This window comes from Apus apus, chromosome 2 (assembly GCF_020740795.1).
Source record: "Apus apus isolate bApuApu2 chromosome 2, bApuApu2.pri.cur, whole genome shotgun sequence".
In the NCBI taxonomy this organism is placed as follows: domain Eukaryota; kingdom Metazoa; phylum Chordata; class Aves; order Apodiformes; family Apodidae; genus Apus; species Apus apus.
In genome coordinates this window covers 141,504,378-141,522,328 of record NC_067283.1, presented here as the reverse complement: position 1 = coordinate 141,522,328, position 17,951 = coordinate 141,504,378, and the positions used below count along the sequence as shown (strand labels likewise).

At 38.8% G+C, this 17,951-nt stretch overlaps 1 protein-coding gene across 3 annotated transcripts in view; it reads left to right on the top strand.

Annotated features, from left to right (window-relative positions):
• Positions 1 to 17,951, top strand: part of TRPS1 (transcriptional repressor GATA binding 1) — a 218,631-nt gene that overhangs the window by 41,222 nt on the left and 159,458 nt on the right. For all 3 annotated transcript variants that reach the window (XM_051609788.1, XM_051609789.1, XM_051609787.1), the window contains 2 exons: positions 1,514 to 2,442; positions 14,095 to 15,224. In XM_051609788.1, the coding sequence (XP_051465748.1) occupies positions 1,514 to 2,442; positions 14,095 to 15,224 (2,059 nt within the window). The remainder of the gene's footprint in view (positions 1 to 1,513; positions 2,443 to 14,094; positions 15,225 to 17,951) is intronic.

The window sequence follows — 17,951 nt, the reverse complement described above, 5'->3', positions numbered from 1 at the left end:
TATTTTTAACCTCTGTCCGCAGCCATACTTCTCACAGTACTGTTTTGAGAAGGTCATCTGTGGCTTTGAAAGGTCTGGATGCAGCACCAGTTGGAGCACATCAGTGCTGCTCCCAGAATTGCCAGGTGGTCCTCCCCTTGCAGAGCAAGACATATCTCCAGTGCCTCTGTAGATGCCTGGCTGTGGCTGGTCTGGGAATGGGGCTTGGGCTTGAGTCTGTAGCTTGCCTCTCATGTGTGGTACTGCAGGCTGCTGCCACTGAACCACGTGTAATTTGGCATCCATCATTGTATACAGTGTTGGCAAAGAAAAGAGCATAGAAAAAATTGTAGCACATCTGTCTTACGCCCATAGCTAGCATGTGAACACAAATAGATCAAACCAGCTGGTAATGAATATCAAATCCAGAACCATGCAATAGAAAGTGCAGGGAAGTTTCATATATGTATTTTTTCTAAGTAGGCTAAGGAAGATGTAGATACATAGTGGATAAGGAATTTGGCTTATTACCTGTGTACTCTGATGGTTTTTCTTCCATGATCTCTTCAGCTAGCAGCTAACTCACCAATGGCATATTTCTTCTTTCTCTCTGATCCTTACTGCTGTCCTGTCTCAGCTTTCTTAAACAGATACTAAAAGTGTACTTGCAGATTTAGCAATAGTGACTATGTCTGTGAGGAGGACTGAGCAGAGGAAGAGTTGCCTGTTTAGATCCATGTGGATTCCAGGTGTTTTTGGGGTAGATCCTGACTCAGCCACACAGCAATGTTAAATGTCTGGATCCAGGCCTGTAAAATTTTATTGACAACGGATTTCCTAATAAAGTTAGTTTCTCTTTGTTTGGCAAATAGAACTAATTACATGAATAATGGACTGTGGGGCCAGACTCTGGAATATTTGTATAATCCTGTTTGAAGTTTATGCGCAGTAGGAAGGGGAGCTTTTGCTATAGAGAAACTGATACCTGCTTAAGAAAAATGCTTTCTCTGAAACCTCACAGTTATTTACTCTCCTAAATCTGTTTCCTTCCTAATAAATTGTTTAAGTGTTCCTGATTATGTCTTTTAGGTGTATTTTTGCAAAGCTACATTTTATGTAGTTGTACAGTGCATGAACATTAGACTGCAGAAGTTTATTTTTCCCCTTAGTTTTAAAAAATTATTTTAAACAGTCATTCATTTAAAATTATTTCTGCCAGACCAATATCTTCTGAAATGATAATGAAATCTGTAATTCACTCACTCTGATGGCAGCGGTTTTGTAGGTTTTAAAGTTTTCTTTTTAGTTAAGTTCAGTCTCAATGTGATCATTTCTTAAAATGTAAAATTCTAGTTTTCTGCATAGTCTAAAAACCTGTTTGACAAAAAATTTCTAAAAAGTTGCTGTATTGATATAGTTCAGAATGCTTTAAGAAATGCCAGGTTTATAATCTGTTACATATCTTGAATAATTCTATAGGGTTTTTTCTTTCTCCCTCCCCCCCTTCCCCCCCCCCCTTCTTTTCCTGTGGTAGATATGGTCCGGAAAAAGAACCCCCCTCTAAGAAACGTTGCTAGTGAAGGTGAGGTACAGACCCTTGAGTCTACAGGTACTGAAAGTGAAGAGTCTGGAAGGAAAAAAGAATTTTCTGCAGAGCAGATGCAAGAACATACTGACCAGGGTGATGCGGCAGAGTTAAACAACAAGGAAGAACTTTGCACGCATGTCCAAGAGCCATCTTCCAGCATTAAAAAGGACTTGAAAAGCTCAGTGCTGAGTGAAAAGGCTGGCTTCAATTATGAAAGCCACAATAAGGGAGGAAATGTTCCATCCTTCCCTCATGATGAGGTGACAGACAGAAATATGCTGGCTTTCTCATCTCCAGCTGTTGGGGGAATCTGTGAGCCCTTGAAGTCTCCTCAAAAATCAGATGCAGATGACACCCAAGATGTGGTCTGTACCCCATCAGGAGATGCAGCAGAGACAAATGAGGAGCATCAGATGTCGCCAAAAGCTTCAGATGAAACAGTGCAAGTGCAAAGCGGTCAAACTGATGGCCAAGGCTCAAGCCCAGTCCCCATGGCCTCAAAAAACCCACAAGTGCCTTCAGATGGGGGTTTAAGGCTGAACAAATCTAAAGCAGATTTGTTGGTAAATGATAACCCAGATACAGCACCTCTGTCTCCAGAGCTTCAGGACTTCAAATGCAACATCTGTGGATATGGTTACTATGGAAACGACCCCACAGATCTCATCAAACACTTTCGCAAGTACCACCTAGGACTGCACAACCGCACCAGGCAGGATGCAGAGCTTGACACTAAAATTTTGGCTCTCCACAACATGGTGCAATTCAGCCACTCCAAAGACTTCCAGAAAGTCAACCGCACCGTGATTTCAGGGGTGCTGCAGGACATCAATTCCCAGAGGCCTGTCTTATTAAATGGGACTTACGATGTGCAGGTTTGTATCTTCCCAGCCTCTGTGCTTCTGCTAACTGCCTTCTCAATTGCAAAGTCAGCTATTTTCAAAGTCTCTCCTACCTATGTGATTAATGTATTTCTTATAACCTGCTTAAGCCTTAATAACCATTTTGGACTATTTTAGCCAGGCTTTCTGCAGAGCATCTTGTACTTGGCTTTTTGACCAGTGATATTTCTGATGATTTCTTTCTGACAGTTTAGTCATTGTGGTACTCAATAGCAAAAGATCTTATTCAGCAAACAAGCAAATTGCTGAATTGGTAATCATATCTGAAGGATTCGCTGTTATGGAAAGAAAAGTGCAAATAATAATGAAAAATAACATCCAGATAGACAAAAGACAGGCAGCTGGAAATTAAAACTGAAGCCTAAATTATCAGCTGCCAGGAGTCAAGATTTGGCTTATTGATTATTAAGATAAAATAAGTGGCAAGTCTTGGCAACTCTAAAGTTTTTTAGTGCCAGAAAAACAGGATACACAATGGGTATTTAAAAAGTTTCAAACAGCAACAGTAATCCATGCTGTCCTTCATGTCAGCAAGCCTTCAAGGAAAGGACTGCTGTCTCAGTCATTTTCTCATCTAATTGAAATAGGGTAAAAACTACTGATACTGCTGTAAAAAAACACAAAATAAAACAAACCAACCAAACCAAAACAAACCAACAAACCCCAAAATTTGCTCCCTCCCTGGAGGTCTTTGAGACCAGGTTGGATGGGGCCTTGAGCAAACTAATCTAGTGGGAGGTGTCCCTACCCATGCAGGGGTTTTGAAGTAGATGATCTTTAAGGTCCCTTCCAACCCAAATCATTCTGTGATTCTATGATGAAAGATTGGACTCAAAAGCTTTTTCATGGAGTATCTTTGTTTCTTATCAGATACTTGCTCAGTTAAGAAAAAAAAAAAAAAAAGATGCTGCTTTAAATAAAATTCCTGTCATGAGTGACCTGACAGATGCAGTAGGATACCTCAATATTCTATGATAAAAACATTCAGACTTAAAGAAAAAATAAATTCAGTACCAAAATTTGCATATAAAATGTGTTCAAGTGTCCATCCAATTTCAAGAGCATATTTGCATAGGTCATGATAGCCAACCTGGTAGTAATCACCAGACAAAACTACAGAGGATGTTAAAATAAAATGTAGAAATATTTAATGAAGAAATATTTAATAATGCTTGCAGGGACTGCAGCTATGAGACAGATACTTCGCAAAACAAGTTTAAGATGGCCAACATCTAACTTCAAGTAAGAAGCTGAAACTGAACACAAGTCAGGAACTTGAAGCTTTTCAAGTGTCTTAAACTTTTCCTCCTTTTCATAAACTCTACAACTTCTTTGTGGAACAGCAAATCAAACTAACATTGTTATTATGCATAAAAGCTTCAATCTTTGCACTGCTGTCTTATTACAAGATCACTTCACTGTCTGACTTAATGTCAGACACTCTCCTGTCAAACTGTGATTAGAAAGCAAATATGTGATTTAGTTAAAAGAGGTTAGAAGTGAATAATGTCAGAATGTGAAATGATGTTTTATAATTAGCACATAGTATGATGTTAATACCTGGATTTCCTGCTATAGTTTCAGTTTGCTGACTCTGGGGACAGCATCTTAGAGCAACTGATCCATGCTGTCAGGAAGACATTCAAACTGGAACAGCTCAGGCATACAGTATAGAGGAATTTGAGTTTCTAAACACACTTTCATTTCCTCCAAACAATTGTTTCGTTAGGTCCTTAGTTATTTATAGGAAAGTTTATGCTTGATTAGAATGAGCTGGACACTTTTCCTATGCAATGCTTTCAGAAATAAAACAGATGTGTGAGCTATCTTAGTTTGAACTGATAGAAGCAGAAATAAAACAGCTGAACCTAGGCTATACTTGTCTACTAAGCCCTGGCAGTAAGATACTGCAAGGGAGACAAAAAGTGGTAGGAAACAGCTCATAGATAATCTACTTAAGATCAGTCTTTTCTCAGACGAAAAACATTTTCCAAAATAGAACAGACAGCCTATACAATGTTGGCAATTTATTTTAAAGAAAAAAAAAATAATTGGATCTGGAAACTTAATTTTTAAGAGTGCTAATTTTCCCTGCCCAATTTGGGAAGAGAAGATTAAATAAACTTTTGTGCCAAATGCCATACTTCATCACTTGCACATGCACCAGATGTTGATCCAGAACATGTCAGAAGATAAGTAACTGATTAATATTTTTATGCTTTTTCCTCCCCCTCTCCCAATACAGAGCAGCTTTGTGAGATTCATAAACACAGTAAAAGAACATTTGAAAATCCCCTTTGCACCCACACATGTTTATATTGCTACTATGTCCATTTTGGAGGGGATTTTTCTTGGGCATCTGAATGGCTGGCATCTCCTGCCACAACTAGGGATTGTATCAATTGGAGCTCTGGTTAAAATTGGTTCACTCAAACTCCTGTGTAAACATGGAGAGGGAACTGAACCTGAATAATTGATTCATCTAAACAATATTATTTTGTATATGTACTAGGCTAAAGGAAAAGAATCACTTTGTAATTAAATTGAAATAGTAGTGGACTGGGCTTAAGGTCTGATTTATCGATCCCCTTGCACTTAACAAACTGTTCTGTTGTATCTGGAGTGGAAGTTATCGATGGATTTATGGTCTCAGGCCAGGGAGCTGGGCTCAGAAGCCAGAGGATGAAGATGACTGATTTTGATCTGGCTCAGTGTGGTCAGTCAGGGACCACAGTATAAGAAGATTTGTAGCAATGAGGGATGCTGTTGAGACCCATAGTTTGCATCCGTAACAAAAACAAACAAAAAAACAGTGGTGCAGAAAAAAAAAGGATCTTTTATCCTGTCTGCAGATAGGTAAGGATGTGGTCCCTTTACCAAGGGCTTGGAAGATAGAAATCAAATGCATTTTTGGACTTAGACCACAGAAGTGAAGTTTGCCCTAGAAAACTTACCCTCTCTGCTGCCCCCAACACAAAAAACCCCCGTCTTTCCCAAACATAAACCCAGCTTTTAGGTTTTATTTTTGTGTTTTGCGGTCAGCAAAACAATAGAGATGCACCTTTTGCTTCACATCCAAGGATGCAAGTGTTGGGACTGTGTTTGGTAGTACCTAAAGAGGATTTCTCTGGGAACTGTGTAAATAATCCAAGCTTTCTGGCCTAAACTACTGTGTAGAATTTACTTGATTTGAATATTTAATCCAACAAGATTCTTTTGTCTTCTTTGGAAGTGTTATTTTATTTTTAAAATCTCCTGTGCTATTTGCTCCTGTTTTCTTTCTCAGAGGTTTCTGGTTCATTGAGTTACAATCAATTCCATAGGATTGGGTAAAATCATTGAGCTGTTTCTGGGAGATTAACTTTCTTGCCAGGATAGATTGCAGAAAACATTTGCTAGCACATCTCTGAATTCCCAGAGAGTGTGTTAATCAGCTTTATTGCTTTTATCAGAATAATACTTGAAGTAAGTCAGTGGATCAACTTTCGCTGATGCCCGTCATTGCTTTTTTTTCACATTTAGTTAATTGATCAATCTCTACAGGCAGCTTTGTCTTGCTAGATACTTTAGCCCAGGTATGGGCTTGTGGACATGCCTAAATAGACTTAAGACTGGATCTAGAGACTTCACTTAAAATAAAATTCAGGTGATTAAGTTAAGAGCTATGATGCTGAAAACCGTTGCTTTGCTGCAGTATGTTTGTCTCCTGTGTTTGATCTAATGACTCTTTAATGTACATGGAAGAGTCTGGAGACAGGCAAGTTGCTGGCAGGTAGGCAGGACTCTTTCCATCTCCAAATTTTTTTATGAGTAGTGAGTGGGACAGCTTCAACAAAAAGGTTGGAGGGTGCTGTCTTCCATATATCAGCTTATAACTAAGGGGTAGGACATTGCCCAGTGAAGGAGAAGTAGTGGGCTTGGATCCCCTCTGACAGAGCAAGGAAAGGAGCCTACTTTTCCTGTTTCCTGAACAAGTGTTCAAGCCATTAGGCTATTGTATAAAAGAGCACATGACCCTATTTCCTGATACATTTTAAAAGAAAACAGTGGCCCTCAAAGAAAGGACAGAAATGTCTGCATTCAGGTGAGGGTTTCAGATGGCATGTCCCAAGGGAGAAGGGTATTCATGCAGCCGTGAATAAAGACATACTGCAGTGCTCAGCAGTTCTTACAGTGTCTCCAGGCAGCTTTGCATTGTGTGTGCTACCTTTGAGGAGCTTCCTGCTCAGCATGGCCCTGGTTATAGAGCTTACTGTCACATACCTACCTCCTCTTATGTTCAGCCATTAAAGAGATTGTCTGAAAGTACTAAAAATATTTTATTTAGTTTTGTTTTAATCCAGCCTTCTCTTTTTGATTGGTTCATGGTTTTATATAATAGACTGGCATATAATGACAAATTTCTGAAAAGCCATGGACTGGTAAAAGCCATCCAAAACTTTCTTGATTGTGTTGCAGCAACCCCAGGGAAAAAAAAATTAAAAGTGTGTTACATTATCTAACTATTCCACAGACTAGTGAGGGATTTGGGACAGATTTTTTCTTTTTTGATTGTAGACGTCCAACATAATAAGAGTTGTCCTATACCACTCAGTTTAATCTTTTGTCATAGATAATATGGGTAATAACTTTTCCAGTATTTTCACAGCAACTGACTGGATGCCCAGCTAGCAGGCTGCTCAGCATCCTAGAAAGTGGCAGAAGTGCCCATGCACATAGAGTGTGTAAAGCTCTTCCTCTCTTCTTTGTAAATCAGTGGTGAGCTCCATGTGCCTACACAGTTTGGTATGTGTGTTTTCTAGTGTTCTTGATTTCAGTATATCCAATCTGGCATCTTTTCTGTTCTCACTTTTGAAGTGTGTGACTAGTAGTATAGTTAAAGTCTGGTCTAACTAGGATTCAGCTGAATGAGAACAAGTGGTTTTATTGTTAGTAGCTTCTGCTTTTTATCCTCCACTCTTATATTAGCAGCTTGATTGAATATGGAGCTGTGAAGGTAAGACTAAAAAGCTGTAGGGGGTTGGTAGGGGTACAGATGTAATCAACATCCCTTCTCATGTTAAAAGGTTTCCTTTATGCTTTTGATGGTTTTGGCAAAGTGACTCTTACAGACATAGTGAGAATCTAGACTGGCAGTAAAAACAAGTGTAGCATTTACTTTTGTATTAGTGAACAATGAAACCTTAAAGTTCACCTTTGTCATCAAGTGTGCTCCCTATAAGGTGGCATAGATACATAACTAATTGATGTGTGTGTGAATGAATTTCACTTTCCTTACATGCTTAGACAAAAGGATCCAGATTTTATGTTGTTGGTCTTACTGACTTTAGCTTAATTGTCCATAAAACAGGAATTAGATCTAAATAAACTGACCAGCTATTGCGGGACATGATGTATCCTGATCTTTTGGACTGCATCTTGCTGTGCCAGATTTTGAAGGGTGTGTTAGAATAGAACTTGCATGAAGGTACGGTGTCCCAGAAGGCCCATTTCATCTGTCAGCTGTGTTGTGGATTCTCCCTGGGGACTTCCCTATTTCAGCTGAAGGCTGTCAAGCTGTCTTGGGTGTTGCACCTACATATGTGCATACCTTTTTATTTTGAGTCTTATTTCTAGGTCATTCTCAGGCCTGGAGACTGCCTTGCACACTGAAGGAGTCACAGCTCATGAACACAGGGGTCAGTCATCTCTTTTAAACGACAGACTTGAAAAAGAAATGGTGGCAGGTAGAGAAATGTATGGTGGTAAAGCACACACATTCACAGACGTGCTTGTGTCTATGTGTATACATATATGTGCTTCTCTTTCTCATATAAGCATAAACATACAAAAATCTGTGAAAAAGCACATGGTCTTGTGATCATCTAAATTCTATATTGACTGTCACCCATAAGTAATGATTTATATTATTATATGTAGTAAAAGTTCTTTTTTATCCTTTCTTTGGAGACATTAGCAAGTTTACTATTCGGAATGATATGCAGTGATTTACAGCATGTCAACTGCTAAATAGTAAGTGCCTGGGAACAGTCGCTTGCTTTGTGACAGAAATGAGCTATTTTAGGTTTCTTTCAGTGAGTAGTCTACCCCCAAATTAGAGCATTCAGATGGGCACTTTCTGTGGAAAAACTGACATGATGTATATTCAGAGCCTTCAAGGCAAAGTTGTTTATGTGTTGATATTCCTTATCTTTATGCCAGGAATATCTGGTAATGTTTTAAGAGAAGTTAATGAAGAAAGTTGGTGAGACTAGTGATATTCATGGATAGATTTAAAGATATCAACTGCTAAGCTAGCCCACAGAAATGGGCTAAATAAAAATAAAGTTGCTGGGGAAATAGGAAAGCAGCTAGGTTTTCTTCTGGTGTAAATCAGTGCGAGTTTGCCTCTAAGTGAGGCTGTGTAAGTTTACAGTAGCTAAGGAACTGTCTGGTAATTTTATCTATACAGAGAGAGAATAGAAGAGATGGTGCTTTCTTTAGATGCTAGATACTAGTCTACTAGCATTAGCGAGCAAATGAAGTCTTGCTGTTGTGTTTCTTACTTTTGTGTTTTTTACACATCTGGTCTCCTGACCTTAATTTAAGTCCTTTGTTTTAAAAATACCTATTAAATCCTAATATCAAAAAGCATACTGACTTCAATGGCAACAGAACAAATGTCAAGAAGAATGCACTCTTGAATGAATATGTCCTAGTAATTTGCTTTATTGTTTTGCTAAATACGAATAGCCCAGAAAGCCAGGAGTTTGTCCTTAGTCTTTGCCTCACTTGTGCAACATAGTTGTATCTACCAATAAGTTAATCACAGTAAGAACTTATAAGAATATACTGTGAAGATAATCCTAGTTTTGCATGCTGATAGGGAGTGAGTGAGAGGGCGTGAGTTCTCTATAGGTTAGAGAACTGGGTGGTGGTTCACAAACTTGCATGAAAGCCAGGAATCTGTTCTGGCCTGCACAACATGAAGAACTTCATAAATGTGGGATGGTTAAAATGTTCTGGATGCACAAAGCAAATGAATAAATAGGAGCATTAGAAAATATTTTAGGATTAGAAGATTAAGAGTAATTGGCAAAGGCAGACTGGATGGCTCAGGAGATTGGTAAGGAATCTGGAGCTTTTCACCTCCTGATTAGGCAAAGATGAAACCCAGGTGATCAAAAAAAGAAAATTTATTAATGTTTGATGTTCCAGTGCATATGGTTGGTCTGCTTCCTAATCAGTAGTTGCAGAGGAAGCCAGGGGTTAGAGAGAGCTTTACCCTGTGTATGTAAGCCTTGCAGTTGAATCTCTTACGTGGATATAGGCCACCGCTGGTGGAATTTTCTTCATGAAACATATGATTACAGTAGCTGGCAGACTTTGTCTTCCTTGGTAGTTTTTTTCATTTTCTGTAAGCAGTATTTGTAAACTGCTTTAGTTTAATAAAATTTAGGACTGAATTTTGAAAAGGAGGGGGGACAACAGAGTAGGGTAGCATTTATACCAAAGGCAGATTAAATATCAAAGACATTTAAAACGAAAGACCTGAACGTACTTCTCCTTGCCCAAGTCCATCTATTCCATGAAATCACTGGTTTTGGTCTGACTCATTAAGGTAATGTAGACATATCTGTTGGAAACATATAGTACAATTACACAGCTTTGTTGTAAGTTCTTGCCAACACACTTTAGAAAGTACATCTTGAAACATAGTCAGTTAACATGTTACCTTTTCTCCTTGTTCTGGCTATTTTTGGAAATGTGCGTGGTGTATGAAGAGATATCTTAGTTGTATTAACACATGAACTTCAATCCTTGTAGTAATTTCTTTCCCAGTCTTCTAGATTTTGATAATTTTCCTCATTAATTAATTGATTTAATGATTAAGAGTTTTGAGTTTCAGGGAGTCTTACTGTGAAATATATTTCAGTTTAATCCCAACCTGAAACATAGCTTGGAAGAACATTTTTTGAAGTATATCAGTGCAACCATCTCAAGCACAATAATGGAGAACCCATTCCAATAGCTATCTTCCTCTATACAGCATAATACCAACTATGTTTTCATAACTGAGGTACTGCAGGAGTAAGTGATTATCCCAAGGTCTCCCATGCAGTCAACAGTGAAGCAAAGAACTAAGTTTTCCACAGTCCAAGCAAATGCTTTGTATGTTAGATTCCCTTTAAAAAGATAATTATAAAGATTTATTTTATTCTGTGCTTATTGAGAGAACTGTTGATGTATAGGTGCTCTTACATTTCCAGTGCAAGCTGTACCTGTACTTGTGACTGCCACTAGTTATGTCAGCTGACACTTTGGACTCCACTGCTGTAACAGAATTGAAGAATTTTAGCATTGCTTTTGTTTAGTTTCTTCTTTTTTATGTTGGGGAGGACTGCCTACTTAAGAAAATATAGTTTTGTCAGGCCAAAGCAGGAGACTAGGTTTTGCTGGGGTCAGAATGATTTAGGAGTATAAATATGAGAAGCAGTCACTTCTGATACCACACAGAATTGTGGGTATTGATTTCTAGGGTATATATAAATTCCAGCCCCTCCACCCCCATTTTCTTCATCTCTTTATCCTTTATTTTTCGTCTTTCTGGGGCAGGTGAAAGACAGCAGGACGTAAGGACAATTACATACGCCATGAGGGAGTTTATGGGCTGTACGCTGAGATATGATATGTAACTGAAAAATCTGAGAGTCAAGCCAAAACTTGATCAGACTGCACTCTGCAAATGTGTAGGCTTCTTCCAAATTTGGCTGGCTGAAAGCTGAAACTGCTTCAGTTTATACCATCACTTCATTGCATCTCCCAGCCTCTATGCATGGAAGCCAGTTTCTTCAGTTCTTTTTACCTGATGACCCCCAAGGAGGCTCTCGGTAGTTTTTGTTATGCATGAAGAATCGCTTTTGAGTGTAATAACATTAAGATGACCCTGAGTTGCCTTTCACGTACATGTTCCTGTAATAGGACACATTATTTTGAATTGTGCCACAGTAGTCAGGGAAATACCAACCCAATAATTGGTAATCAGTTACATTCCTGTGCTGTAAAGATTGTGTGTCCCCTCCCATTGCAAGAGGTTAACACGAATAGTGTGAGGATACTTAGTTCTATTTTATCCTCTTGTGATGCAGAGGATGTATTAGCATGGGACACAAATGTGCTGTGTAGGCCACTTAGCAGGATTAGCACAAGTTACAGAAATTACATGATTTACAGTCCATTGTATAAAATGCTAGTGCTAATAACATGTTTTTCCAGTGTTCACAAACAAAAGTAATTAGCAATGAACAGCAGCTGGGATCATTGTCACTCTTTCTAACTGGTGTCTAGAGCATCCGCAAAATAGGTTTGTTATCTCTGTAGGCTCTGAATGGACAGCTAAGAGTAATGGATGTATTTACTCATTAGAGGCACTTAAGGTAACGCATTTTGGCCAGTTTTCTGTGTATGCATAGAGCAAACATAAGTATCTAATTAAATAAGCAAAACCAGATCACCTTGCAACTTATGTAATCACCCAGTGAGCTGCTGTTATTATCTGTTTACCATAATTCCATCAGTGCTTTCTTCAAGTTGTCTTTTAACACCCCTGAGACTTTGAACATTGAAATAATGCAGTCAATGGAGACCTGAAGTGCCAGATACTGTGGAGTAGGCCCAAATTCCACAGTTGTCAGTGGATCAGGCTGAGCATGGCTTTGTCTCCAGTTTTTGCTTGCCATAAAATGAATAAAACTATCTTCTGCAGTATGGAAGATCTTTTAAAACTTCCCTCTTCCAAAGAACCTCTTCAAAACTGAATTCATAACTTGATACAAGAATGTTCAGCCTGAGTTTAAGTGAAAATGTTATTACAGTTAAGTCCTAGTTATTTGGCTTCCTCACTCACCATTGCCTAATGAGATATGTTTCCTAAACAAACAGAAAGCATTTTTCAGTTTATTTAAGAAAAAGTTTTAACCAGCATATGGGAATTGTGCTTTCCTAAAAAAAACCCAAAAAACAACAAATGGATTGGAGGCTGAGTAACAGCAACTCATTATATCATGGTTTAGCAACCCATTGACTCACTGTACATGTTCAATTCTGATGGGATACAAAGGATAGCATCTCATTTTCCACGCTAAATGGCTAAAAGACATTTATACTATATGCATTTAAAAATGTTTACCTTTCAGGCTTTCTGTATTTCTGAGTCTTTCCGTATGGTGTGACACTGAATGACAAGTGATCACATGCTTTCTTTGTGGCACAGCTGTTGAGGAGGAGAAGAAAAACAATTACACCATTTGCTTAATGCGTTAGAACCAAATCCTGTAGAAATGTAGCAATACACTTATTGGTTGGGAGAACAGAAGTCTAACTGTATGTAGAAATTTTGTGTTCTCTGTCAAGCATCTTTTAGGTGTAACAATTGAGAACGTGGCACAAGGAAGCTTTCACCCATGTCCTTGATGTAGTGGTGTAGACTGAATGATGGCAAGAGAGTACATAGCTGTGAATCTTAGGTGTAAAGAGGATTTATCTTCTGGGTGCTGTACACTGTTAAATATTCAGGAAAAGAAGTCGACCAATGGTGACATTTTTGTCAGGGATTCTTCATATGGCCTTCAAACCAGTTGAGGAGCAGCAAATCTCTCCCTGATGTCACAGGCAGGTGTGGTGCACTCCCGGGAAGGGCAGGTCTGCCTGCTGTGAGAACACTGGGTTTAATAACATAAGACCTGAAAGCCTTGTTTCCTTCTTGCTGACCATTTTGGTCAGAGATCACGAGAACAGTTAAGGGGACCTACATTTTTTCATTTATTTATTTTTTTAAATTAGTGATGTCATGGATTTGGGTGTGGTAGGTTTCTTTACCACATGTCATTTTTCTAATGTAGTTTTCCTATCTATATTTTACTAAATTGAGCTCTGTGCGTGAGAGGAACAGAAGATTTCCTTGTTGGCACTGAGTAATCTTTGAGAAAACTGACTTTTGTTTCAGAGATCAGCCACTGTGGCTGTGTTAAAAGGCATTCCGGTGGATACGGGATAGTCCTGTAGGAATGGTCTTTATAGCAGTTGGTCATTCTCTGACCCAGCAAGCTGAATTCATTATTTCAAATTTATTTTTTGTTTGCTCATATTTAGGGAATAGTTCTCTTGTACTGTAAAGCATGAATATGATTAAAACATTGAAAGAAAAAGATTGTGAACCCATTGTTCCAACCCTGGTGTAGACTCACAGCAAAGTTTCCTGTCCACGGGTTAAGGAATAAGGGAGCTAATTGCTGGGTCTTCTGTCAATGACATTGTATAGAGAAGGCAAGAACAGTCCTATCAGAGAATGTTCAGTTAAGATCATGTTGTGTAAATGCATCTTTGTTATCCCAAATAAAGATATTTATTATTCATACGGAATAGGTATTCAGCTATGTGAGACATTTAAAAATCTTCAAAACCAAATGCTAAATACTTGGGGATATATGTATGATATCTTACTACATTAGTAGAAATGAAAATAGTAGTGATGGTGAATGAAAAAGGTGTATTAATTAACTGCCCTCTTTTTTTTCTTTTCTTCCTTCCTTGCTGTTTGAATAAATCTACAGTGTTGCTGAAGTGACCGTTTTTTTTTATTCACAGGTTACTTTAGGTGGAACCTTTATTGGAATTGGGCGGAAAACTCCAGATTGCCAAGGCAACACCAAGTACTTCCGCTGCAAATTCTGCAATTTTACCTACATGGGCAACTCCTCCACTGAACTAGAGCAACACTTCTTACAGACTCACCCAAACAAAATGAAAGCAGCCCTTCCCTCCTCTGATTCTGGTAAAACTTCAGAGAAAAACTCCAATAAATCCAGTCCTACTCTTCGACCATGTGATTCTGGAGACTTGGGGAAGTGGCAAGACAGAATCACTGTAAAAGCAGGAGATGATACACCAGTTGGATATTCGGTGCCCATCAAGCCAATAGATTCCTCTAGACAAAATGGTACCGATACAACCAGTTATTACTGGTGTAAATTTTGCAGTTTCAGCTGTGAATCGTCCAGCTCATTGAAACTATTAGAACATTACAGCAAACAGCATGGGGGAAGCCAGGCAGGAAGCCTTCACCCAGATCTGAATGATAAGCTTTCTAGGGGATCTGTCATTAACCAGAATGATCTAGCCAAAAATGCAGATGGGGAGTTAGTGACAAAGACAGAAAAGGGTGCAAGTGTGGCAAAAAAGAAAGACGTGACTAGCAAAGGAGCAGAGGACAGCATGGTGACAAGCTACAACTGTCAGTTCTGTGACTTTAGGTACTCAAAGAGCCATGGCCCAGATGTAATAGTGGTGGGCCCACTTCTCCGTCACTATCAGCAGCTACACAACATTCATAAATGTACCATTAAGCACTGTCAGTTCTGTCCCCGAGGCCTCTGCAGCCCAGAAAAGCACCTTGGAGAAATTACTTATCCATTTGCTTGCAGAAAAAGTAATTGTTCCCACTGTGCTCTCTTGCTTTTGCACCTGTCTCCAGGGGTGACAGGAAGCTCTAGAGTCAAACACCAGTGCCATCAGTGCTCATTCTCCACTCCTGACGTGGACGTTCTCCTGCTCCACTATGAGAATGCACATGAAGCCCAAGCATCTGATGTCAAACCAGAAACAAACACCCTGCCAGGGGCAGAGGGGCCGCTGATGCTTAAGGAGAACAAAGAACACTCATGTACCAAATGTGACTTTACCACCCAGGTGGAAGAAGAGATTTCCCGACACTACAGGTACAGTGAAGTTTCAAATGACTAATGATAGGAACCCAAACAAACAGTTCTCCCTTAGTTCCTTAATTAAATGTCACAGTTTTCCAAACATTTGAGGAAACTGGAAATCAAAATATGAACGTGTATAGATATAAATCTGTACAGCCAGGGTCTAATCCAACATCCACTTTGTTTTGGAAAACCACCAACTAACTCACAGGATTTAATTATACATTTAAACCTGTGCAAAGAAGAGGGGGATTTGGATTTGTGTGAAGATGCTGAAGTTCCAGCATATTTGAGGTTTGGTCAACTATTTTCCACCCAGAACCTTTTAGGTACTATTTTAGTTTAGGCTTTATACCAGAAAACTGGCATCTTCATTCAGTAGGGGAACACAAGTGTCTTTACTTTCCAAGATAGACGATGAATCCTTTCCTGCTCTGTAACAGTGCTTCAATGTACTACCTTTTTGTAGTATTTTCCATTCCCATGTCCAGAAATGCAATAATTAGTTTAAGAGCATTCCACTGCTGTTTTGGTGTTGGTTTCACACTGGGAGCAGACACTCTTTTGTCTGTTGATGTCATCCCCCAAGATCCTTTTGCAGATGCTTATTTTCTGTTGCTGGTTTACAGTATCTTTCTATTTATTTTAAATGCTAATGTTCCTATTTGGAGGTGGATGCAGCCAGTCTCCTGACTCAGTCTGACACAATGTCATAGTGGCAGCCAACTCCCTGCTAAACTTCTTGGGTCAGTTCCTGGGCTGTTGTAAACTGGCAGTCCAGTTTACATCAGAGGAGGAGCTGGCTTTTAGGCTTTGTAAAGAGCAATAGTTAATGTGCTGCTGCAAAAGCAATGTTAAATATTAGAAAATCATGCTGAATATGTTAATAGTTAAGGCTAATGCGTCAACAACGGAAAAATCAGTATCTATCTCATCTAAAAGATCTTTGTATGGAAGCCAGCTAGAATGAAGACAAAAGAAGATGCATTTTCAAAGCTAACGCTTTGTTACAAGCTCAAGAAACTGTGCCACATTTAATAGATTCCAAGACATCCAAAATTAACTAAGGCAGACTGGGGCATGATACTTTAATAGAGATTAAAGCTGGGGGCATCCAAATGTTGCCCAACAGAGGGCTGCACTGGCAATGTATCAGAAGTCTATTAAAAAAAAAAAAAAAAGGAAAAAAAAAAAAAGAAAAGGAGCAGATTGCTCATCTTTAATTTGGAGCTAGAGCCCACGGAGGATTCAGGTCTCAGCATGCAGTGCCCCATTTTTGATCCAAGTGGGCCTGAGGGATGTTGTGCGGATTAATTAGTTAATGTTTGTAAACTGCTTTGAAGATGAAAAGTGGTATCTAAGTTCCAAGCATTATTATAGCAGCTTTGAGCCGTGCTGTAGAACTCCATAGGCAGCACTTTGTCCGCCGCTGGGGCATGGCATGATCTTTTTTTAGTGGTTAAATAACTGGAAGATTGAAATGACTCCTTGACTGAAAAAAAGCACTTTTATTTTGCTGTGGCTGGTAATTTAAGTTCTAACAAGTATGCCTAGTTAAAATCCTTTTTTCCCAAGGAAAGAAGAAGCCATGACTTTGAAAATTAAGTGCTAAGTCAGAGATGGGGTAGCAGAAGCTTCTCCTTTGGAGGGCTCAGCACCCTGCAGCTCTGGCAGTTGTCACAGGGAGCTGCACTTTGGAAAATCAAGAGATGCACTTTGGCATCCGGATCTTAACTTGTCTAAAATTAGGCTATTGTGCTTAAGACATTCACGCAATGGATTTTTTTAAGCCTTCAGTCAATTACATTATTGAGTACTCTGAGGATGTTGTGTAACTAAAGTGAAGTACAACATCCCCATAACTGCCAACTTCTTAGCCTCTCTCCTGCCCTCCCCTCTTTTTAATTTGACTTTTGCTTCTTTTCTATGTGTACTGCCACTGGTTTCCCCATCTGCATCTTTGAAATCACAGAAGCTAGTTCAGTTTGTGGTAGCTGGTAGCAAACACCAGCAGGTTTTATTGCTTTTCTATGCATAACCTAGTTTTTACTCTGTCAAACTAAAACAAATGGAAGGAGAGATTTTTAGGACATTATAGCTTATATTTTTATTATTGTTATCAGGCCTTTTTAAAAATAGAAGTTTTATATGTATCAAATAAGTATTTTCTTTCCCTTTTTGTATTTTATGAACTAGAGGGTAGAATTTCTATAAAATAGTAGTGTTAGGGAGTTATTTGACACACAGGACCATGCTGATGTGGAATCTGCTCACATCCTAGCTGGCCTTCTTTGTGACATCTTCAGGGTTTATCTCAAAAAAGCTGTTAGGCTACACATCATGTATTTCAGAGTAATTTAAAATGCTATACATGCAGATGTAAAACACTTGTATATATTTATATATTAAGGAGCTGAATGGATTGTACTTATAAACATGTTACTAAGCATTAATGGGGTGGCAGAAAGTGTTCTGTTGAAAGTGTTTACCCTTGATAATCTGTGAGTAGCAGAGCTGGCTTTAGATGCTCCTTATGTATTTGGGTTCATGCATTTTTTTGTCTGCATTTTTAAATTATTTTCCTTTTTGTGCCGTGCACATGAACAGCATGCTTAATTTATATTCTTTTAAAATTTTATTTTATTTTGGCTCTAAGTCTACAATTTCACTATGTCTGCTAGCTAAAAAAATTTTCTCTGTCCCAGTATTCTTCCTTTGCAGTCATGTATTTGCAATAGT